This window comes from Cetorhinus maximus, chromosome 6 (genome assembly GCF_964194155.1).
Source record: "Cetorhinus maximus chromosome 6, sCetMax3.hap1.1, whole genome shotgun sequence".
Taxonomy (NCBI): domain Eukaryota; kingdom Metazoa; phylum Chordata; class Chondrichthyes; order Lamniformes; family Cetorhinidae; genus Cetorhinus; species Cetorhinus maximus.
The window spans coordinates 82148479-82172912 of record NC_135884.1 but is presented as its reverse complement, the minus strand read 5'-3'; the positions used below and the strand labels follow the sequence as shown (position 1 = coordinate 82172912).

The following is a 24434-nucleotide window of genomic DNA, read 5'->3' as shown; positions in this document are numbered from 1 at the left end:
TCTCTGTGATCCCCCCCCCCCCAGTTTTCGTCAGCATGCGACCACATACCCTGTATTTCTGACCTGACCCGCTCCATTGTGGAGATAGGCATCCCCTAGCTCTCTGCAAATTTTGTGGAGTCGGATCAGCTTTTCAAGGACTTGTGGTTCATGGCCCCTCTGAGGTGTCATGAACCAAACTCTGGATGAGGGAACCTTTTGAAAGGTAAGTTGAAAAATCTTATCCTTGCCCCTCATGTTAACCTTTGCCCCTCCACCCACCCCAATGGCCCCTCCATGCCAACCTATGACACTTCCATGCCCATACACCCAGTATACAATCCAAATTCACCCAGAACCAATGAACCCCATAGTAACAATGGTATTGTGGAAAAGCTTTAAAAACAGTCATTCATTCATAACTTTCTTTAAGAAACCACTTTTACTGTAGCCTTATAAAAGTGTCAATCATCTAAACCTTTAAAGTGTCAATAGCAGAAACTACAAGCACTTGACATCTTTCTGTCTTGTGTAAATAAACGCTGTGCAATTGACAAAATAGATCTCAAAGAAAGAGCTATCAATCAAGCAATGCTTTCCCTTGGACATGGTTGTTTCAGCAGACTAGGCTTTCAACCAAACCTCATTATGCATTTATTGTTACTATAGGAGGTGGGAAATCAGAGTAAATGCAAAATACTGGATGCTGGAAATCTGAAATAAAAACAGGAAATGCTGGAAAAACTGGCAGCATTTGTGGAGAGAGAGACAGAGTTAACACTTTGAGTCTGTATGACTTCAGAGGGAGAAATCAGAGGTTAAGATCTAGATAGATCAAAGGTGAGTGAAACGATTGGAGATCAGGGAAGATCAGAAAACTCAGGGGAGAGGGAGATTGGTGGCTTTGTGGAATTGGGAGTGTGGGGGAGTGGGGTGAAATCTTAAGAGCTTAGGTGGGTGGGGATCAGCTGATCTCCTGGAGGCAATCAGAAAGATTGGAGGATGGGTGGGGAGGGTGGTAGGTGCAGGGTTGTGTGATTGCGGAGGTTTGGTGAAGCAGGTAAACTGAGTTCAGCTGGTAAGTGGACTTACCTCCTGGACTCAGAAGTCTTCACCTCCCTTTAGCCACCATGTTTTCTAACAATTGGAAAATTCGGCATTCCAAAATTAAATTTAAGATGGTGGTTAATTATGAGGTCTACAGTCTCATTATAATATTTTAATTGCTAAACCACCCCCTGAGAATGAGTTGGTTGCCCGCTCTCCCGTCCCAGCTTTGTTAAAATTGAGGTGGTGGAAATGGTTTGGGATTCAGATTTCTAAAGTTTGGATATCCTACCCACCTATTGTTGGAGGTTAAAATCTCACCCACCAACCCCTCTGTAGCTACCCTCTAGAGCTTTCTTCCGGAAGATGTAAGTAAAGGTCATTGGAAAGGCAAGTAGAAATTAAAAGTTCAGGAGGCTGAGAAGGGGGCCCAGAGAAAACAGGCCAGTGAATTGTGCAACTACTTAGCACACTGTCTTCCTCTGCAGCAAGTACAACATAGACTGCCAGGCCAGGGTGGGGCTCCTGAGCCACAGCAGGTCATGATTTTTAAAAATTCATTTTTGTGGGATGTGGGCGTCACTGGCTGGGCCACCATTTATTACCCATCCCTGATTGCCCTTGAGAAGGTAGCGATAAACTGCCTTCTTGAACTGTTGCATATCCATGTGGTGTAAGTACACCCACAGTGCTGTTAGGAAGGAAGTTCCAGGATTTTGACCCAGTGAGAGTGAAGGAATGCGATACATTTCCAAGTCAGGATGGTGAGTGGCTTGGAGGGGAACTTTCAGGTGATGGTGCATCCATGTGTCTGCTGCCCTTGTCCTTCTAGGTGGTTGTGGCTGTGGTAGTGGATTTGGAAGGTGCTGACAAGGGGACCTTGGTGAGTTCCTGCAGAATCATGACGTGCTGTGGCTTAGGAGTCCCACTCTGACCTTGCAGTCTCTGACATTGGGCTGAGAAGCTGCACAATTCACTGGCCACTGTTTTCTCAGGGCCCTTTTCTCCCCTTCTCAGTCTCCTGAGCTTTGTGGTGGTCAACTCTAATTAACGCAGAGTTGACCACCACAGCGCAAACCATCATCATATGAAGGCTGCCACCATCAAGCAAAGGCATTCTCACCCCCTTCAAGAAGGAACTTGACAACTTCTACTGCAGTATACTGCAGTGGGTCAAAAACGTGTCTGCAAAAATGATGGTGACAGGTAGGTGTGTGCAGCCCTGATGTGATTGGTGTGCACTATGAATTTTTGGCAGGAATTTTTTAACCCCACCAAGGCAGCTTTAAATTCAATGAATAACTCTGGAATATAAAGCTAGTCTCAGTAATGGTCACCATGAAACTATCATCAATTGATATTGAAATTCATCTGGTTCTCCAACATCTTTCAGGGAAGGAAATCTGCCATCCTTACCCGATCTGGCCTACATGCGACTCCAGACGCATCACAATGTGGGTGACTCTTAACTGCTCTCTGAAATGGCCTAGAAAGCCACTCAATTCAGGGCAATTAGGGAGGGGCAACAAATGCTGGCTTTGCCAGTGATACCCACAAACCATGAAAGAATAAAGAAGAAAAAGGGGATCTGAATATTCTTTGGGCACTCTATGGATTATGACATGAAGTTTATGCTCTAGGTGAATTAGCAAAATGAGCCCAGAATATGCTTGCGCTCTGCCAGATTTGTGAATATGAAGTCATGTTCACATAACCATGCAAACTGATAGGCCCAAATATAAATTCTCCAACAAATCAGCACAATCAAGAAGCATAATTGATTCATGATCAAAACAGGCCATTCGCCATCATCATAAAGAAGAGCAGAATTGCCAGAAATTGAGCCATTCTTTAACTGATTGATTTAATGCTCCTGATCTGACGTTTTAACTAGCTTTAATTAGCTACTTCGATTTGCCCTTGATACATGAGACCTACAGCCAGCAGACAATTGAACCCCCACTGGTGTGTCTTGGTTTGCTGTAATTGACTGAACTTGGACTAATTTTAAAGTAAATTTAAAGTGACTGCAGCAGCAGAAGGGAAAACAGACCTGTTCAATTGACTGCTGGTCATGGATGGTACCAGTGATTGTTTTTATATATTCGTTCTTAGGATGTGGGCATCACGAGAAAACTAGCATTTATTTCCCATCCCTAATTGCCCTTGAGAAAGTGGTGGTGAGCCGCCTTTTTGAACTGCTGCAGCCCATGTGGTGTTGGTTCATCCACAGTGTTGTTAGGAAGCGAGTTGCAGGATTTTGACCCAGCGACACTGAAGGTTTGGTGATATAGTTCCAAGTCAGGATGGTGTGTGACTTGGAGGGGAACTTGTTGCTGCACTTCCAATGCGATGTCTTCCTTATCCTTCTCAGTGGTAGAGGTCTGGGAGGTGCTGTTGATAGAGGCTTGGTGGGTTGCTGCAGTGCATCTTGCAGGTGCTGCCAACATTTGCTGTTTTGGAGGGAGTGAGGTAGTAAATTGAGTGCCAATCAAGCAGTTGTTTTTATCCTGTATGATGTCAAGCTTCTCGAGTGTTGTTGATTCTCTCTTGTTGGAGATGGTCATTGCCTGGCACTTGTGTCACATGAATGTTACTTGCCACTTGTCAGCCCAAGCCTGGGTATTGTCCAGGTTTTGCTGCATTTGGACATGGACTGTTTCAGTATCTGAGGGGTCACGAATGATGCCAAACATTGTGCAATCATCAGCGAACATCCTCACTTCTAACCTTATGATGGAAGGAAGATCATTAATGAAGCAACTGAAGATAGTTGGTAGCACTGAAACAGCTTGGCTGGGTTAGGTTTGGAGCACTTGTTTTCAGCACTGTTGCCAGAATGTTGTCGGGGTCCCTAGCCTCTGCTGTATCCACTGTGCTTAACCGTATCTTGATGTCATGTGGAGTGGAGAGCTGATATCTGTGAAACCATATGCCAGGTAAAGTCAATTGTTGTGACAGGTAGGGGATACATTATTGTCGGGGGAAAAAGTGCGTCTGTAGAAGAGGTTGGGCTTATTTAGCATTTTTTGCAACCTTAGGATGTGCCAAAGCACTTTACAGCTAATGAAGCACATTTTGATTTAAGTCAGTGGTGTAATGTCGGAAACACTGTAGCCAATTTGTATATAGGAAGATCCCACAAACTGCATTGTAATAATGACCATATCACCTATGTTTTAATGATGAGGGATAAATATTGGCCAGGACACTATGCTCTTTGAAATAGTGCCATGGGATCTTTTGCATGCACATGAGAGGGCAGATGAGGCCTCATTTAAATGTCTTATCTGAAAGATAGCATTTCTAACAGGGCCAAACTAGATCAAGACTGCACTGAGGTTCTGGCCTAGTTTATTTGCTCGAATCTCTGGAGTTTTGGTTGAATACATAGGCAAGAGTGCTACCCACTGAGTCACCGCTGACACCTTAAATGATTTATGAAGGGTATTTGCTACCTACTGTCACAAATGCTGAAGTGGATGAGTTAGTAGGGAAGACTGATAGAGAGTTGCTGGTATCACAGACAGTGCCAATATAATTTCACATGTTTATTAATTATGTTAGCATGAGAAACATAAGTTATAATGTTGATCTAAACTGTACTTTATACTCACTAATTACTGCAACCAAGAGCAGAAATTTGCCCTCATCAGGCGAGCGGTTGCGCAGTCGACCGTTGCCTGCAATTGAGCCCTGAAATGGATCTCACACTGGCTGGCTGGCCAATTAACGGCCAGCCAGCGTGAAGCACATGCTGCAGCGCTGCCGGGGTGGGGGTGGGAGGAACACGAGCGCTGATGTTTGCGGATGTGCGCGGATGCGTGCAGTAAAAGCCTCCTGAGGTACAGAACTGCCTCAGGGAGCTGAAGATTTTTATCAATATAAATGAAGAATTTAAAAATAATGAAAACATGTCCCCTCATGTGAGTCTGTCACATGAACAGGGACATGTAAAATATGAGTGCAAAAAGTTTTTTTAAAAATCACTGGACGAAACTCCACCCCGCCCGTGGATGAGGCTTCGCCAAAAATGCAAAGGCCGCCTGGCCTTTTCGCCCGCCCCCCCAACCGAATGGTTGGATGGGCAGTGAAAAATGCCAAACAATTAGCTGATTAAGGGCCTAATAGGCCGCTTAACTGTCAACGGGCATGCTGCCGACATCTGCAAGTGCCCGCCGACCGAAATATTCCGCGAGTGCATGAGGTGGTCGGGATGCTTGCCCAACATCATTGCACATCATTTTAAGCTCATTCAGGTCAGGCGCCCACCTGATGAGCACAATATTCTGCCCAAATCATTTTCATTGCTCCTAACCTTGGGCACTAGATGTGTTTCCTGAAAGATTTTCGAATTAATACGTGTGGTTGCTAATAATGATTTGTCCAATATAACTATTTTTTAAAAAAGAGGCATAATTTGAAATGTGTGTAAATTACAGTTTGAGTTCTGAACAGCTGTATGTTTTAACTAAAGCTTGCTGAGTTCACCCGTTCTCTTACTCTAATTTGTTGGTGGAACATTTTCCTTACATTGGATTTCATTTCCACTGGGTGAAAATTTTAGAACACCAGTTAACATGTTTGAATAAATCCCTGTCTACCCTATGCTAAGCATTTGTTAAAATGGTGCAGCTAAAAATTTATACAAATATGTTTGCTTAAAATAGCACAAAGAGAAAATTAAACTTAAAAGTGTTCAATGTGGTGCGGTGATTTTGTTGCTCACATGAAGAACAATCCAGGAATACCACACTATAGAATAGCAGTGAAACACCACCGCTAATTAAGCACTGGGATATTTTTCAAGAACATTTGATTATAATCATGTTTAGTTCATTGGTAAGATCACACTTGAAATTTGTTTAGAATAGTGCACTTTTAGATAACTGCAGATTCAGGTAAGAATGATGAATATGGCTGAGTATTTACTGTACAGAAAGAGGCCATTTGGCCCAACAGGTCTCATATTTATGCTCTACATGAGCCTCCTTCTGCTGCCCCCCGGGCTCTTCTTCTATCCATATCAACGTTCTGTTCTTCCTCATTTATTTATCTAGCTTTGCTTTATATCAATCTATGCCATTTGCATCAACTCCTTTTGATGGATAACTCCACATTCTCACCACTCTCTAGATAAAGAAGCTTCTTCCTATTAGATTCATTAGTGACTTTCAAAATGATCCCAGGTGGCTCTGCTTCTTGATGAAAATGTCACCTGTGGGACGTAACAGGTGGGAGTTGAATAGCATACATGGAACAGGATTAGGTTGTTCTGCTCCTCAAGTCAGTTCTGTCATTCAATTACATCATGTTGAACCCGTAGTTTAACTTCATCTACCCACCTTGGTTCCGTAACCCTTAATCCTCTTGCCTAACATAAATTAGTTAATGTCAATTTTTAAATTTTCAATTGACCTAGCCTCAACAGCTTTTTGGAAGGTGGGGGACAGAGTTCCAGGTTTCCATAGGCTTTTGGGTGAAGAAATGCTTTCTGACCTCACTCCTGAACAGCCTAGCTCTAATTTTAAGAGGAAATTAATTCTATCTAACCTGTTAACTACTTTGGCCACCTTAAATAACTCAAATAGATCACCCCTTAAACCTCCCATGCTTAAGAGAATTCAAGGGTAGTTTATGAAATAATTTAACTTTCTTAGCTCCAATATCAGGCTGGTGAATCTATGCTGCACCCCTCCAAGGACAACATATCCTTTTTGAGATGCAATGCCCAGAACTGAATGAATGCATTATTACAGATCGGATCAAACCAGAACTCTTTGCAGTTTTAAGATAACTTCCAACCCTTTGTATTCCACCATCAATGCACTGTGGCAGCCGTGTGTGTGCCATCTATAGGATGCAATCCAGCAACTCACCAAGGCTCCCTCGACAGAACCTTCCAGACCCATGACCTCTACCACCTAGAAGGATAATGGGAACACCACCACCTGCATGTTTGCCTTCAAGGCACACACTATCATGACTTGGAATTATATTGCAATTCCTTCACTGTCACTGGGTCAAAATCCTGGAACTCTGTACAGAACAGCATTTTGGGTGCACCTACACCAGGTGGGCTTCGATGGTTCAAGAATGTGGCTCACCACTGGCTTCTCAAAGGCAATTAGGGATGTGCAACAAATGCTGATCTTGCCAGAGACACACACCCCATCAATGAATAAAAATAAAATCACACATTCCAATTTGAGTACATAACCCATTATTCCTACTCTGTCTCTTACCTCCTAACTAGGTCTCTATCCAAACTGATTTCCATGCTCTCTCATTTTGTTAATAAAACAGAAAATGCTGGAAAAACTCATCAGGTCTGGCAGCATCTGTGGAGAGAGAAAGGAGTTAACATTTCAAGTGTAACATGACTTCATCAGAACTGGGGAGAGATCGAAATATGATGGGTTTTTTGCTGTTGAAAAAGTGGGTAGGGTCAGATGAAGCAAAATCATAGGCCAGGGATAGGTTAGAGAGCAGGGGAGATTAAATGACAAAGGTGTCATGGAACACAAGACCAAATGAGTGGTAACGATAGTATTAAAGAGTAAACCATTGATCCAAAGAAGGTGTTAATAGCAGAATAAAGGTCAGCACTGTCTGAAAGCAAAATAGCAGAATGTGTTAATAACTGAAAAAGGGTCAGCGCTGTCTGAAAGTAAAAACATGAGAACAAGATACAGACTGGCAGCTGGGGGTAGGGGGGGGTAGTTTCAAACTAGAGGACAGAGTTCATGGTATGAAGTTATTGAACTCAACATGTTCACGAACATCAACATGAACACTCTGAAGAAGAGTCATACGGACTCGAAATGTTAACGCTGTTTTCCTCTCCACAGATGCTGTTAGACCTGCTGAGTTTGTCCAGCATTTTCTGTTTTTGTTATTGAACTCAATATTGAGTCCAGAAAGCTGCAAAGTGCCTAACTGGGAGATGAGGTCCTGTTCTTCCAGCTTGCATTGTTCTTCATTGGAAGGGTCCGAGTTGCTGTGGCAACATATATTTTTACATAGCCTGGAGCTATGGATACTAATGGTAGAGGCTCTAATTTCTTTTCATCACATGGCTGACCAGGAGTTTTTCACACTCATACCACCTTCCATTGGCATGTGTTGGCTATGTAATGGATGCATCTTCCTTGGCCATTAAGTTCTGGAGTGGGACTTGAACTTAGAATTTCTGAGAGGCAGGGATGCTACCCACTGCGCCACAAGTCTTCCTAATGGACCTATTAACTATTTAAATGGACAGATGTCAGATGAAGCACAGTGATAGCATTCTTGCCTCTGAGTCAGGAAGTAGTGTGTTCAAGCCCCACCCCAGAGTCATGAGCACTTCAGTGTGGTACTGAGAGTGTGTTGCATTGTTGACAATACCGTCTTTAGGATAAGACATTAAACTGAGACCAAATCTGGTGTTTCAAGTGGGTGCAAAATATCTCACTACATTATTTGAAGAAGAGCAAGGGTGATTTCTTGGAGTCTTAACCAATACTAAACACTCAACCAACTTCAGCAGCAGGATACTTTGAAATGTGGGAATTCCGTGGCCAAATTTCAACTTAATGGGAACTTTTGTTCTTTGTTTTCTTTTGTTGTCGATCTTTCAAAGGACACAGAATAATGATAGACTATGTCTGAACAGGAAGTTATATTTGTTCCTGTGTTTTGAACATGTTGATTTTTTTTTGGTATTTCTTCTGTTTTTTTTGTCTCTCTGTTAACTGTCCTGCTGACTGGCATGAATAGAGTTTGGCTCGCATTCTCTACCCTTGGTAACATTTTAGTTGTGGAGTGATCAATGAACATTTCTTGCCCTTTCCCACGTAGATCTTTTTGAACAAAACACTGTGGATGCCAGAAATTTGAAGTAACCACACAAAATGCTGAAAACATTTAGCAGCTGTTACAGCTTCTGACAAAAGGTCCATGACCTGAAACACTAACAACTCTCTCCACAGTTGCTGCCAGACATGCTGAGCATTTCCAACATTATCTGTTTTTATTGTAGATATATTTGTGTCTATTTATTAAAATAAAATTCTTTGTAGGAAAGGAATTGCTGAGTAACCCGTCATCAGGTGTAACCTCTAGTGTTCTTTCAAGCATATGTGAGGAGACCCACTCAGTCTCTCAAGTTTCATTAAATTTAATTGAACAGCTGTTTTTCAAAATTAAAGCAGAACATAACAGCAGGTATGTGACACAAATAAACCTTGTAATAATGGAGAAATTGTTCTAGTTCTTTCTGTCAGTCTGCTGATAGAAAAGATGATTATATTTCCTTCAGTGGGTTCATACATGGTTATTACTTGATGTGCATGTGCAGGAACTCATTACAGTATAAATGCACTATACACTTATTCACACTGACTGTAAATCAAGGTGCAGACTTGCTGTAAATAGACACTCACTAAATACAAGTACAAGCACATGAATATATGTTGTTAATGCACAGATTATAAACTAGTTGATTTTATGCTACCTGGTTCATTGGTCTTCTGGGGTCAAGAATGTGGAAATGTGCAGTCGCTAAGATGAACCTGTTCCTTTAAGGCCACTATGCAAGTATAACCTATGGGGAAATTGTGTAAATAAGTACATCTTGAGATCACTGGCAGCTGATTATTGAGGCAAGTTTTTGTTTAATAGGGAGGTGCTGATAAATCTCCATCTCCCTTTTTTGGGGAGAGAAAGATTATCAAGGTCAGGAAAACTATGAAGAAACAAGTGACCTTATACTTTTCACACTTTGGAGGCTAAAATTTGAAATGTGACAGGTATGCAAGAAGGGGGTTTAGTCTCAGGATAAGGCAACGATAATTTAGGATAGAGATGAGAAATGTCTCCACTCAAATGGCTGTGAATCTTTGGAATTCTCTACTCCAGAGAGTTGTGTATGCTCCATCATTGAATATATTTAAGACTAGAACAGACAGATTTTTGGTCTCTCAGGGAATCAAGAGATCTGGGGATTGGGCGGGAAGTTGGAGTGGAAGTCCAAGATCAGGCATGATTGTGTTGAACGGTGGAGCAATCTCGACAGGCTGTATGGTCTACTCCTGCTCCTATTTTTTTATGTTCTTATAGAGGACTTACACGTAGAAGGAAAGAAAAACTTGCATTTATTTAGTGCCTTTCATGATCTCAGGATGTCCCAAAGTGTTTTACAATGAATTAAATACTTCTGAAGTGTAGTCAGCATTGTAATGTCAGATATGTGGCAGCCAATTTGCACCAGCAAACTCCCACGAACAATGACTGGATAATCTGTTTTTGTGATGTCGATTGTGGGTTAAATATTGGCCAGGATACCAGTAATAACTCCCCTGCTTTTCTTTGAAATAGTTCCATGTGCACCAGAGAGCACAGATGGGGCCTTGGTTTAATGTCTCATCCAAAAAACAGCACATGCAGCTGTGCAACCCTCATTTTATACTGCACCAGTCTTGATCTTTGATCTCAAATCCCAGAGTGAGATTTGAACCCACAAACATCTGACTCAGAGGCAAAAGTGCTACCATTTGAGCCACAGTTGGCATTCTCATGGCGTTGCTCCTAGTGAGTCTTTACTCTCTGAGCTTTGAGTCATTCTTATTTTAACCTAATAACATTGGTGTCTCTCCCACTGTTTTTCCCTCCATCTCATTAAACTATTCATGTGATAATTTCCCCACTTTTTAATATTATCATTCTTTGCTGAAGGGCCTCCTATTGATTCTCCAGCTTCGAGAGCCTGTCTGCCATCCTTAATTGGACGGCAAGCCTGCCCTCCGGTCAGTTCAGGTGAGAGAGAGAGAGAGAAAGAGGGTGCCTCTATCTTGGTGTGCTCTCTCTTCAACTTTGAAAGATTTTAAATCTAAAAATGGAATCAGTAGCTGGGCCACTTTCCTGGAGGGATAACTCCTGCATAGGGCAACCTCTGGCCCCCTCTGTAACCACGCAGGTGGAGAGAGCCTCAAAGCCTACCTGAAGAACTGACCCCACAGTCTGCCGCTGGGAAGTCACCTCTAGTCAGCGGGCTTAGACCCTGATGCCTCGGGAGGCCAGTAGGCCGACTGGAAAATTCTAGTTGACCTCTAACAATAGACCTTAAATGGCCTTTAATTCTCTTAACTGACGGCCAGTTGCTTGCCAAACCTACTCCACTTCTGGGAAAATGGCCCTAGGTGAAAAGGTGCAGCACGAACTCTCTCCACTGTAAGCCTCCATACCCTCCCCATTTAGGGAGAGTGGTGGGGGCGTGGTAGAGAGGTGAAAATCCTATCCTAAATTGTTGAAAAATATCTGTTTAATAGACAAAATAATGTAAGAAACCTGAAATAAATACACAAGTCAGTCATCATCTGAAAGAGAAGGCAGGTTAATATTTTGTGGTATGTGAAAGCTCTCACTCAGGTGAATCAGTATCTCATTTTGCAGATGCTGACTAACCTGTGTATATTTTGAGCCATTTCTATTTTTATTTCTGTCAATCTACATGAGAATAAATTTATGGATTATGGAAGTTGTGGTATTTCTATGAGAATGGAGTACTCATTCCAGTTCCCCTCCAAGCCACTCACCATCCTGACTTGGAAATATACTGCTGTCCCTTCACTGTCACTGGGTCAAAATTCTGGAACCCATTCCCTAACAGCACTGTGGGTGTACCTACACCACATGGACTGCAGCGGTTCAAGAAGGTGGCTCACCACCACTTTCTCAAGGGCAATTAGGGATGGGCAATAAATGCTGACCCAGCCAGCGACATCCACATTCCATAAATGAATAAAAAAAAGATGAGCTTTGAAATATGCATCACAGCTGATTTAGATGTCATTCTTCAGGTTCGTTTCAGACTTGATGACTGAGGAAGAGGAGGAAACTAAGCAATTTTTGAAGGAGTGCGCTGAAGATCCCACTCTACACGAACAGATGCCCATTCTAATCCGGACCTTCCAGAATCGTCGTCAATTGGTGCAGGATGACAGGATGCTGTTGTCTGATGATGTTTTCATCATTGAGCCAGTGGTTAGTATTTAGAATGGTTTGCAGAGACAATCATGCTTCTGAGAGCAGTGCGCAAATATGTTCACATTTGTAGATTACAGATGGTTTGTTTTGTTGCTCCAACTAGAAGCACATGCAATATATTAAGCAACGTTTCTTTTTAAATTATTTTTTAAAATCAATTTTGTGCTCAAGGAAGTAAGGGATATTAGTGCTGCAGAATGAAACATTTTCCATTTCAGGGCCCCAGTGTCAGCATGCTGCACTTTCATGTATAGCAGTTTTCGCTATAGTGTGAAGCAGCCTGAACATTATTCCTCAGACCTGAGAAGAACTCCCATTACTGCACAGTGTGACATTTTTTTGGCAAGGCTGTGTCAACCCCCAACATGGCTACCGCCTGCATTTGCCACTGGCACCAGACAGGTAGCTCCCATCTCCTGCAGATGCTCAGCGTCTCTATTTGGGTGCCACGTTCACTTCCTAGTCAATTAGGTAACTTGAAGTTAAAAGTAGTATCATGAGACCAATGCAGCTGAAGTGCAGAGTTGGGACCCAGAATTCCACTTTGAAAATCTGGCCCCAAGCATCAACGTTAGGGCACCATCCACCATGCTGTGTGGCACTTCCACTGTGCTAATATAGTAGCTCAAAACTGGCCATCCATGAGATGCTGTGTGTTTTGAGGGTTATCTTGTGGCCTAATCTATACTGGGAAGACTTTCCTCTACTCACGTGTGACTCAGGTCTGTTCCAGGTAGGTTACTTCAAAACTACATTTATACTATATACTTTATATACATGGTGAACTACTAGGAATTACATCTCTCTTGTGTACAGACTATTCCATCTACTCTACAGAGCCTCTAGCATATGATTGTTGATGCTACTGTTACATTATAATACTCATCATTATCTCATTACCATAACTATTAATCCATTTTGCCACACTGTGGGCCATTAGAAGTAGCAGGATTATATGTCATGACAATCCATAATCCCATGGCCTATTATATAACTCACTACACTTTGACCATCAACAAAGATGACCAATCCTGGTTCTATGAAAAATGTAGTTGTCCTGTGAGCAGAACCGGGTTGCCTAAAAATGAGCTGCCAACTTGGTGAAGCTGCAACACAGGGCCGCATGCATGCTAAATTGCAGAAGCAACAATTATAAACAGAGGTAAGTTTGTCCCACAGGCAACAGATACGGTTAAAACTCTTCAACCCTATTACATCCAATCACAAATTCTGGTGGACAATTAAACAACTAATGGGAGAAGGTGGTCTGATGAACATCTCTATCCTCAATGATGACAAAGTAGAATATACGATAACAAAAGCCAAGGTTAAGGCCTTTGCAACCATCTTCAGCAAAGTGGTCTCCTCCTGAAGTCCCTTAACAGATGCCAGTCTTCAGTCAGTTTGACTCACTCCACATGACATTCAAAAATCAGCTGACTGCATTGTTCGTAACAAAAACTCAGGCACCGAAAACCTCCTGGTTGTAGTCTTAAATACCTGTGCTCCAGAATTAGCTGTGCACTTAGCTAAGATCTTGCAGTACATCTGCAAAAAAAAAGGAGAAATTCAATTCGACAAATTACTGCTGTGTCAGACTATTGTCAATCATTAGCAAAGTGGTGGAAGGTGTCGTCAATAGTGCTATCAAGTGTTATGCATAATGATTTGCTCTCCGATGATCAGTTTGAGTTCCAGCAGGACTTGGCTTCAGATCTCATCACAGGCTTGGTTCAAAGCAATTCCAGAGTTTAGGGCATGGGCAGCTGAAGGCATGGTTGCTAATGATGGAATGAAGGAAATTGACAATGTATAAGACGCCAGAATTGGAGGAGCACAGAGATCTCAGAGGACTGCGGGGCTGGATGTGATTACAGAGCTAGGCAGGGGTGAGACCACGGAGAGATTTGAATGCAAGGGTGAGACTTTTAAACTTGAGGCATTGCCAGAATGGGAGCACAGAGATGATGGATGAGTGAGACTTAGGGTTGGATTTTACCGTCGGCGAGCGGGGGTCACTGCGCCCCATTTAAATTTTCAGGAAGGCGGGGGGCGCAGCAAAATCAGCTGCACACCCGCCGACCTGTCAATGGCCAATTGAGGCCATTGACAGAGCAATTAAAGTAATTGGTGGACCTGCCCATCCAACCTTAAGGTTGGCGGGCAGGGCAGGAGACCCGACGCGAACTAGAAAAAGCATGAAATCTCATCCACGGGCGGGATGAGGTTTCATGTAGGGTTTTAAAAATTTTAATAAAGTTTTTTTTGGAAATTATGAACATGTCCCAACTCATGTGACATTGTCACATAAGGGGACATGTTAGGGAAATTTTATTTTTCTAATTTGAGCTTTTTCACAATTACAGCCGATCTTCCTGAGGCAGCACTTAGCCTCAGGGAGATGAGTGCCTGCACGAAAGAGCGCACTCTCGATTTCAGGAATCCTCCCCCCACCCGCGCAGGGAACGCATAGCGCTTCCCTGCGGACGTCACGCTAAGGCCCGCCCACATAAAATGCCGCTGCACCTCTGATTGGGGGCGCCAATCAGAAGCGCGCCCGCCCATCAACTTCCCCCCCGATGGGGGGAATGTTCAGCCCTTAGTGTGAGTTAGGATAAGGGCAACAGATAGGATTAGGCTTTACTGCTGTGCCAAGTTGCCTCTTTCCACAGCTGAATAGTCCAGAGCGCTGACAGGTTCACATTTATACATTAGAGGTGGATTGTTTTGTTGCTTGAACTAGAAGCATATGCAATGTACAGAGTAACTTTTATTGTTAAATGACTTTTTAAAAATCAATTTAGTGCTCAAAGTAAGGGATGTTCATGCTGCAGAATGAAACATTCCAGTGTAAGTATGCTGCACTCTGGAGCATAGCACTTTTCGATGTAAAGTAAAGCACCCTCTACTTTGCCTGAGTATTATTCCTTAGTTGTAACCTGAGAAGAACTCCCATTACTGCACAGGGTGTCATTTTTCCTCTGAGGAGCTGCCTGTTCTCTTTGGCAAGGCTGTGGCAGCCCCCAACATGGCTAGGGCTCACAGGTGAAGATTGGATAGTTCAGTGTGGTAGTAGAATGAAGAATATTTAAGTAGAATGAGCCTATATCCTCTTGAGTTTAGAAAAATGAGGTGATCTCATTAAGATGCCTAAAATTCTTGGAGGGGCTGACATGGTAAATGCTGAGAGGCTGTTTCCTCTGGCTGGAGAGTCTAGAAATAAGGGTCACTGCCTCAGGATAAGGGGCTGGCCATTTAGGACTGAGCTGAGAAATTTTGTCATCAGAAGGTTGTGAATCTTTGGAATCCTCTACTCAAAGAGCTGTGGATACTCAGTCAATGAGGATTTTCAAGACAGAAATCAATAGATTTTTGGGCATTAAGTGAATCAGAGGGCATAGGGATAGTGTGGGAAGGTGGACTTGAGGTAGAAGATGAGCCATGATCTTGAGTACTCCTACTCCTATTTCTAGACGGTGCTAAGTTATGATACCTCTAGGAAAAGAGGGAAGAAAAATCATCAAAAAAACCAACAGAGACATAACTTGCCAGAGATAAAAATCCAATCGTTCAGAAAGTATATCTCTCATTTTACAGCCCTCGTGTACTAAGTTCTGGCTGAATCTATGTTTTTTGTTCCGCAGGGCTGTTTCTTTAATTAAGCAATCGAAACAGTGGATGAAAGGATTGATGAAGTATACTACAGATTAAAATCAGGCTTTCAACATCCTGGGTGTTTAATTAGATTTTCCTAATTTAATCTTTTACAAATCATAACTGAGTTTCTATAATTGGCTAAATTTAAAAAAAATTGGGTGTTAACACTGATCAATGTATAAGTTAATTTGAAATTTTAAATATTCTGTGGTGATTGAGAGTAGTGATCCCTATGCATGGTTGGGGAAGAGGGGATTTTTAATACCACAAAAACAGTAACAAGCTTACAAAGAGTGTAAAGGAAGTAAATAGATCTGCAGAGACGGGAAAAGTGAGAGAGGAGAGACCGTTTTTGCTCATTTGATTTTATTCCCTTATCCCATTTCTCTTAAAGGCAAGATTGAATGCAACAAATACCATTGTTTCCCTGGCATCCGATGCTGCTGAAGGCCGAGGACCATTTAAACTATTAAAGTATTATTTCCCGAGAGAAATCTGACTGCTTTCAGGAGTTGGCTTCAGGACGAGAGAGGCACCAACAAAATTATTTTTTAGAATATCTTGGGCTGTTAACGTGAGAGAACTCTATCGATGATCCTCCCTCTCCCAATACTAGGTGAGGTGGGCACTCCATTGGAACCATGAATTACCCACTATAAGCAAAGTCCAGATTTTGGAAAAGGATCGGGGGGAGAGAATTAATGGACCAGATGAATGTTCTACTTTGCCTATTTTGGCCCACCAAAGACCTCCCCTGAAATTTGTTACATTGAAAGTCATTGATATCCAGTGCTAAATATCAACAACCCTGTTGTACAGCAAGTATGCTAATGCTTTCAAGGGATTACCACACTGAAGTCTGAAAAGCACTGATCTACAAACTGCATTTGCTATGTATTAGCCCAATTTCCTAAACAATCTATCAGCAGCAAACACGGGAAAGAAATGCCCTGTGATTGCAGGAGCAGCTCCATGCAGAATCTTGAATTAAAACTCACCTGTTTGACCGGAATTTTGAAAACTGGCTCTGGGGACTGTTTAGAGGGGCTTTGCAATCCGCATTTGGTCCCTGGGCCATAAGTTGGACAAGCCTGATCTAAATCTCCTGAATTTAGATTTGGTTATACCATTCCCTAATATTCACTTGATGGAAACATTTATATCTTATGATCCTGTGGGGATTTGACAGGGTGGATGTGGAAAAGATATTTCAACTTGTGAGAGAATCTAGAACTAGGGGTCATCCATTTAAGACAGAGATGAGGAGAAATGTTTTCTGTCAGAGGATCATGAGTCTTTGGCACTCTCTTCCTCAAAAGGCAATGGAGGCAGAATCTTTGAATATCTTTAAGGCAGAGGTGGATAGACTCTTGATAAGCAAGGGGGTTTTAAGGTTATTGGGGTTGGCAGGAATGTGGAGTTGAGGTTACAATCAGATCAGCCATGAACTTATTGAATGGCGGAGCAGGCTCGAAGGGCTATGTGGCCTACTCCTGCTCCTAATTCGTATGTTTGTAGTTGCTTTGTTTCAACTTTGTTCTTATTCATAAACTTGGAGCTCTACTTGCAATGTCATCATGCAGTTGGTTTCTATGTATATTAACTCATAGGAGTCTAAAAACTTCCACTTGTATCATCTTTCCAGTGTTCTTCTTTTGGCTATCCTCTATTTTGTATGTTTTGGGGGAGAGGGGTTCAGTGAACTCTGTTCAAGGTGACTGACGTTGGAAATGGAACGCTTCCCATTTGGGCATCTGGTATCAACATCACGAACAATGCTACGTTTCTTTGTCCGAGCAGCTATGCTCTATATGAAATTGTCAATTAGTGTCAAATTGTTGGCTCATATCCATTGTTACAATTTTGATTGTTTAAAGAAATGTCTGTTTACTTAACGACCTAAGTGTGGTTCCTATAGATGGAATTTGTGCCACATGACCTGGAAGCAGTATTTCCACTATAGTCCATCTTCAGCAAGGCACGTCCTGGAGGAATAATAATTATTCCATGTGTAATTGAAGGACCTAATGTCTGTTTAAATCTTCTCAAAGAAATTGGCCGCTATTAAGCTGGACAAACAGGCACCTGCTCAGGAAGATCCAGCAGCCATTGTGGCCTAAGTAGAAGCCGCCAGCTAAATGTTAGCTCTTTGAAACATTTCAAAAATCTTCCCATGGAGCCAGGAAGATCAGGAGTGATACCCTCATTGTTCAGACATCACAAACTCCCCACCTACCACTTGCTCTACCACGCAATGCTCCCCAGGACTTAACTGTAGGGCCACTCCAGCGAGGCAGGCATATCTATATTCATCTGTAAGAACTGCCTGTGGAGGTGTGAAAGGCGCCAGCAGCTTGTCCAAAGGTAAAGGGATGTTTCATGATTCCAGAGGAGCGTCTTGCATTGTCAGGGATTTTGTGAAAGGTAACATCAAATACATCTGTGTTGCCTTCCACAACCAGATAGTCTGCCAACACTCATTGTTAAAGTTGTTGTATTATATGGTGGAGTACAAGAAGATGACTGATTCCTGTGAAACTGTATGCAGAAAGGGAGTCGAAGTTTTTAGGGATAAAAGGAAGAAGAAAGTTGAAGAGGAAACCTTGGAGGATAAAAGTGGGTATTAAGCTCCCATAGCGACTTGAAGTGTATGGTGCTGAGCCGTGGGGATTAGCAAGGTGCTCTGAGTTAGTTGATCTCAGCCAAGGGGTACATGTGGAGGAACTATAGTTGGTCTCAGTTTTGTGGAGCTTAGCAGAGAAAACAATAAGAAATACCAAGACATTAAGAGAAGGAGAGCACTGGGCTTGGCTTTTATACTCTCCACAGTTACAAACTGAATGATGCCTAAAGGCTGATTTTTTTTTTTTATTAATCATTCACGGGATGTGGGCTTCGCTGGCTGGGCCAGCATTTATTGCCCATCCCTAGTTGTCCTTGAGAAGGTGGTGGTGAGCTGCCTTCTTGAACCGCTGCTGTCCATATGCTGTAGGTACATCCTCAGTGCTGTTAGGAAGGGAGTTCCAGGATTTGGAGCCAGTGACAGTGAAGGAACAGCGATATATTTCCAAGTCAGGATGGTGAGTGACTCGGGGGAGAACTTCCAGGTGGTGGTCTATCTGCTGCCTTGTCCTTCTAGATGGTAGTGGTCATGGGTTTGGAAGGTGCTGTCTAAGGAGCCTTGGTGAATTTACAAACCAGATGCATGGAGCCTTGCCTGTTCATAGTGCAGGTGAGGAAGTGTCCATGAGTTTCCATAACGGACAGACAAGATTTTCAAGGGCACCAATGGGTGAGACTTTTCACTGGCAGCTCACTGTTAATGTTTAACCTCTGGCATGAAACAACCAAGGATGAAATGCTGCCAGTAACATGCATAAGTCACCCAACAACTCCCTTATGGGGAGGTGGTGGTATAGTGGTTTAGTCACTGGACTAGTATTCCAGAGACCTAGGGTAAAGCAGGTTTGAATGCCAGATGGTGAAATTTGAATTCAATAAAAATATGAAATTAAAAGTCTGATGATGACCATGAAACCATTGCCGATTGTCGTAAAAACTCATGTCCTTCAGGGAAGGAAATCTGTCGTCCGTACCTGGTCTGGCCTACATGTGACTCCAGACTCTCAGCAATGTGGTTGACTCTTAAATGCCTTCTGAACAAAGGCAATTAGTGATGGGCAATAAATGCCGGTCTAGCCAGTGATGCCCACGTCCCATGAACGAATCAAAAACAATACAGGGCAGAATTAGTGGAGAGAAGTGGGAGGCAGAAAAGGAGATGGAGAAATTCAGGCCCATCCTTTTGCCTTGTTGGCAGTGCTGCTCCTGCATAACACGGGGGAGCTCAGAAGCAAAAATATTGAGAACTCCTGCTGCAAAGAACGCGCAGTGATCAGTGTCTGAGCTACAAGTAATGGTCAATTGATTTGTGTTTCATCATCACCTGCTCCTCTTGGACTCCACACTGCCGTAGCAATGGCCAGGTGGCAGTTCTTTTGTATCTGTAAGGAGAAAGCTACATGTGTGAGGGAAGGTGGGTAAATGCAACAGAAGCATGCTTATTTCATTTGTAAATTGTAACCAGAAGAGATTGTGGGAATGAGGGGAAGTGTGATTTGATAAGTTGAATTGGATAGAAATGTACCTTCATTTTCTATGGTTTCAGCCCCACTGTTGGCCATGGCCTCTGTCATGACAGCCAATGATGGTCAGCACCATCACCCCCATAAGACTGAGGACATGCAGCTATGCAGCTATGGTATCTGTCATTATGCGCCACCTTATCCTGAAAGAAAGAGAAGGAAGTGTGTCAGTAAATGTGGTACAATATGTTGGAGTGATGTGGCTGTCATGGTCGAATTGCTGGCAGTATGTGCAAGCTGAGAGATGTAGGCATGAGACTTGCAGCAATGTTAAGTGCCTGAGTGTGAGCTGAGGCTATGAAGATGATGCTATGAATGAATGCTATGCTGTGAAAGAGGTGAGGCTATAAATATGCTTGACAGAGGGTGTTGGTGGATGAGTAAAGGTGGAGTGGTGAATTGAGTAGTGTGTGAAACTGGTGGTTCATTTGTTAGGATATTAAATTTGAAGGTGCATTCAATAACCTTGACCACAAGGTCATTAAATTTCATTGCATCCAGATACCCGGGGCTAAATTGTTTGCAGTTGCAGTAATGGCCATCTGCTAACACTGTTTTCTCAGTGCCTGGCCCTCTGGGTAGAGGACATCTCTCCTGTCCACTTCCTGTACCAAGGCCTCCATGGCCGAGTGACAGAATCTTGAAGCATGCTGCCTGCCCTGTTATGCCATTTTCACATTTCCTCCTACTCAGAACATCTTCAACACCAGCTGCAGCCAGAATGCACCTCCCTTTAATAGGTGCAGGCTAGCTTTAAAGAGTGATTATCTTGCACCTACTGAGTCGTGCAGCCACTCAGCAGCACATTTAATGCTGGCTTAAATGCTTCTATAATTTAAATTAGCACAAAGTTTGTGTGTTAGCTGCATTGCAACGAATAGATGCAGGTTAATTTCACCTTGGTTTTTGGGCCTTATTCAATTTTTCCTACATGCTTGTTCTTTTTGTCCTTTCCTCTCCTGAAGCCTGCAGTTTATGCTAGGCTATGTAAAAATGCACGAATATTCAAGCAATAGAGAAGATCATTCATCAACTCATGCCCTTCCTCTAGCGCTCAAACTCACTGGGCAGGATTTTCCCCCCGTCGGGGGCGAAGTTGAAGGGTGGGCGTGCACAGGCGCACTTTCGATCAGCGCCCTCGATTGGGGCGCGGTGCCATTTTAGGTGGGCGGGCCAATTAAGGCCCGCCCAGCATGACGTCCGCACGGAAGTGCTATGTGCTCCCTGTGTGGGCACGGGGGGTGGTGGTGGGGAATCCCAAAATCGACACTGTCACATGAGTTGGGACATGTCCATAATTTTTACAAAAACTTTATGAAAATTTTTTAAAACCTAAACAAAACCTCATCCGGCCCATGAATGAGGTTGCATGCTTTTTCTAATTTGCATCGGGGCTCCTGGCCTGCCAGGTTGGACGGGCAGGTCCTTTAATTACTTAATTGACTCTGTCAATGGCCTCAATTGGCTATTGACAGGTTGGCGGGTGCACAGCTGATTTTGCTGCGCCCCCCCACCTTAAAATTTAAATGGGGCACGGTGATGTCGGGAGTTCCGCCCGACATCACCGCGCGTCATTTTATGAGTTGGCGAGTGGGCCCCGCCCCCGCTCGTTGACGCGTAAAATCCTGCCCACTAAATTTAACATTGAATTGTACAATGAAAATTCCCTAATGTGCAACTATATAACTTTGCCTGCCAGATTATTTCAAATCTTTGTTACTTTTTGAGTAAAGAAATTATTTTAAAATCTATTATAAATTGCATTTCCTTTAATTGAGTCCTGTCCTCTGGTCTTACTGGCCTGATTTATATCTATGCCTTGTCGAAGTCCTGTCTTAACACTGAGGACGCCCTCCATTGTGTTGCAATTTAACACTACCATCATGCTAAACAGGATAGACTCAGAAGAGATCTAATAGATTAAAACTTGGCATCCATGAGGTACTGTGGGCCATCATCAGAATTGTATTTAACCTGTATCCTGAGGTAGAATTTAATCTTTTAATTTTTTTTCTATATATAGCAGTGGGCTTAAAGGATCAGATGAAGTCAGCAGCTAAATATTACAACTGAACACTTGAGAAACAATGAGAGATTCATTGCTATTGAATCATAAAATTATTTATCAAACAGCATTTAGTAATTTAGTGATTTTACCACTTTACGGTGTCATGAAAGTTATAACAAATAACATAGTATAGAAAATTGATTTTTCCTCGTGTTCCCTGACTTGCAACAATGCTCTGGTGTGGGAATGAAAATGTCACATTGATTTATGTAATATATTAAATAATTGGCTTTGGTTTGATGTGGATTTGTCTGCACAGATGAAGGGCATTTGTCTAACTTTATTTACACTGTGGCGGCCCAATGCAATTTGTTTGACTGCGCCTCAAGTTTAACAGGTAGCATAAACAATAAAAGTTAAATTATTCTAATGTTGACATGAGGAACCATCCTCAGTTCCTAACAGATCATTTCAAATTAAATTACATTAGCCTAGGGTTAATATGCTGAGTTGAAACCTTGCTGGTCTTTTCATCTCCCTGGCACGACAGCATGATTATAACTGAATTCAGACTCTCATTGAATAGGGAATGTTGTTCTAGCCCTTGGTGTCACCTGATAAGAGATGGCTTTCAGTCAATATGGTAGGTAACAGATCAGTAAGCACCCATGTTATTGGTAATATTGATGGTTACTCTTACATTTAACTGGTTATGTTTTTGGGTTTCATTTTTAGGAAGGGGATATCTGGCCCAATTCCACGGCTGAAATAAATGTAATCTGCAGACCTAAAGCAGAAAAGATCTACCACCAAACAGTTTACTGCGACATCACAGGTACAGAATATTAGAAACCCTCGATCTCAACCTTTTAATGCTTCATGCCCCAACCCACTTGCTGCTACTCATCCATTTATCCATTTCTCCAGCCTCCTGATTCAGTTCTATCTAGTCAGGCCAGTGGCTTCCCTCTGCTTTACTCTTGCCATTGTTACCATTTCCATTATGGTTCCTGTCTCAGCTCTCCTAAAGTTGCATTCCACAGTCCCTTGTCTCACTGCTGAGTACGTCTATCTTTCCCTCTGCAAATGAATCTCTTTGGTCTCCTTCACATCCCCCTCTACTGCTGTCCCTTGCAACTACCTTGTATTATGCATCCACTCTAAAATGCCTAAACATTTATGGTAATGGTGTGATCTCATTGCTAGGTTCCACCTTGTCCTGCCCCCTTACTGTTCTAACATCTTTTCCTTCCTTTGACCAGCTCAGTCTTTGCCACCCCTCAAGTTTTTACGTTGGTATGTATCTTCTGTTTCAAATATCCCAACAATTTCTTAGCCAGAATTGTCCTCACCTTATCACTTGGCCTCTAAAACAAGCAAGTCTTCATTCCTGGTAATTTCAACCTACACCTAAATTCCTCTCAACTCTCAGTTAACCTCATCCTGCATATGTACTGCCCACCTACACTTACACCTCCACCCTCAACCGTGTCACTACAAGAGGGTTTCACGCTTCTGGGATATGTACCTTTATGCTCGTTTCATCTATGGCACCACGACTCCCACCCAAGGACCCAAATCTTCACAATAACATCTACCCCTGTTTGCAAAATGCTCTCTGACATGATAATAAGCTCCTTTTCTTCAGCATCTTTAAATAAATAAATAATAAATCAATCATCTTCCTTATTTTCCTAGAATGTTGTCATCATCACTCTCAAAAAGAAACCCACCCTGATTCCCTATGGTCCTCCCCTCTCTGAAGTACTTGAAACTGTCATTGCGAACCAGTTTCACCACTTTTCCTTCAAATCTCTTCACTCCGGTTTCTGCACTGTTCACAGCACCAAGACTCCTGTTGTCAAAGTAACTAGTCACTGTTTGTGACCGTGACTGTTTCCATATCCTTCTTGATCTCACTACAGTTGTTCACAGAGTCAACCTTTCTGTTGTTCGTCACAGTTCTCTACTACTATGATTCTGTCCAAACTCCACTCCTACATTTTCCAGCACTGCCAGCACATTTTCTGTAATAGTCTCTTCTCCCATCTCTACCTAATCACATTGAGTGTGCCCCAGAGCGCTATCCTTGGCTCCCTTCCCTTCCTTATCTACATGCCGTCCCTTGGCAACATCATCCACAGGCATCTGCTGAATTTTTACAGATATGCTGATGAAATTAATTTTTACTTTACTGCCATTTCTTGGCCATCTCTGTGCTTGGCTGATGGTTTAGCTGACATCAGAGCAAGAACTACTTTCAACTCATCATAGGCAGGACTCCTCCTCTTCTACTTATAAATCTGATTTCCTCCTTCACCCTGGGTGCTCACTCAGAGAAAGACTGATGTTGTGTAGTGCCCAGGTTTCCGAAGATTTTGAACTGAGCTTCAAACCCCAATCTTAGCCATCACCAAGATCACCCTTGCAATATCACTTGCTGATACCCCACTGCTGCATTGTCACATTTCTCAATTACTCCAATGCCAGCCTCAGTGAATTCTGCCCTTCGTAACTCTGACACAAACATCTTAGCCCATTTGAAGCCCTGCACCCCTATCACCCCTGCG

At 42.7% G+C, this 24434-nt stretch overlaps 1 protein-coding gene across 1 annotated transcript in view; it reads left to right on the top strand.

Moving 5' to 3' along the window:
• The window catches only part of LOC144682291 (hydrocephalus-inducing protein-like), a 524265-nt gene that overhangs the window by 249758 nt on the left and 250073 nt on the right, over window positions 1-24434 (top strand). Inside the window, exons 10-11 of the mRNA XM_078544767.1 lie at window positions 11868-12051; window positions 22600-22699. Coding sequence (XP_078400893.1) covers window positions 11868-12051; window positions 22600-22699 — 284 coding nt within the window. The remainder of the gene's footprint in view (window positions 1-11867; window positions 12052-22599; window positions 22700-24434) is intronic.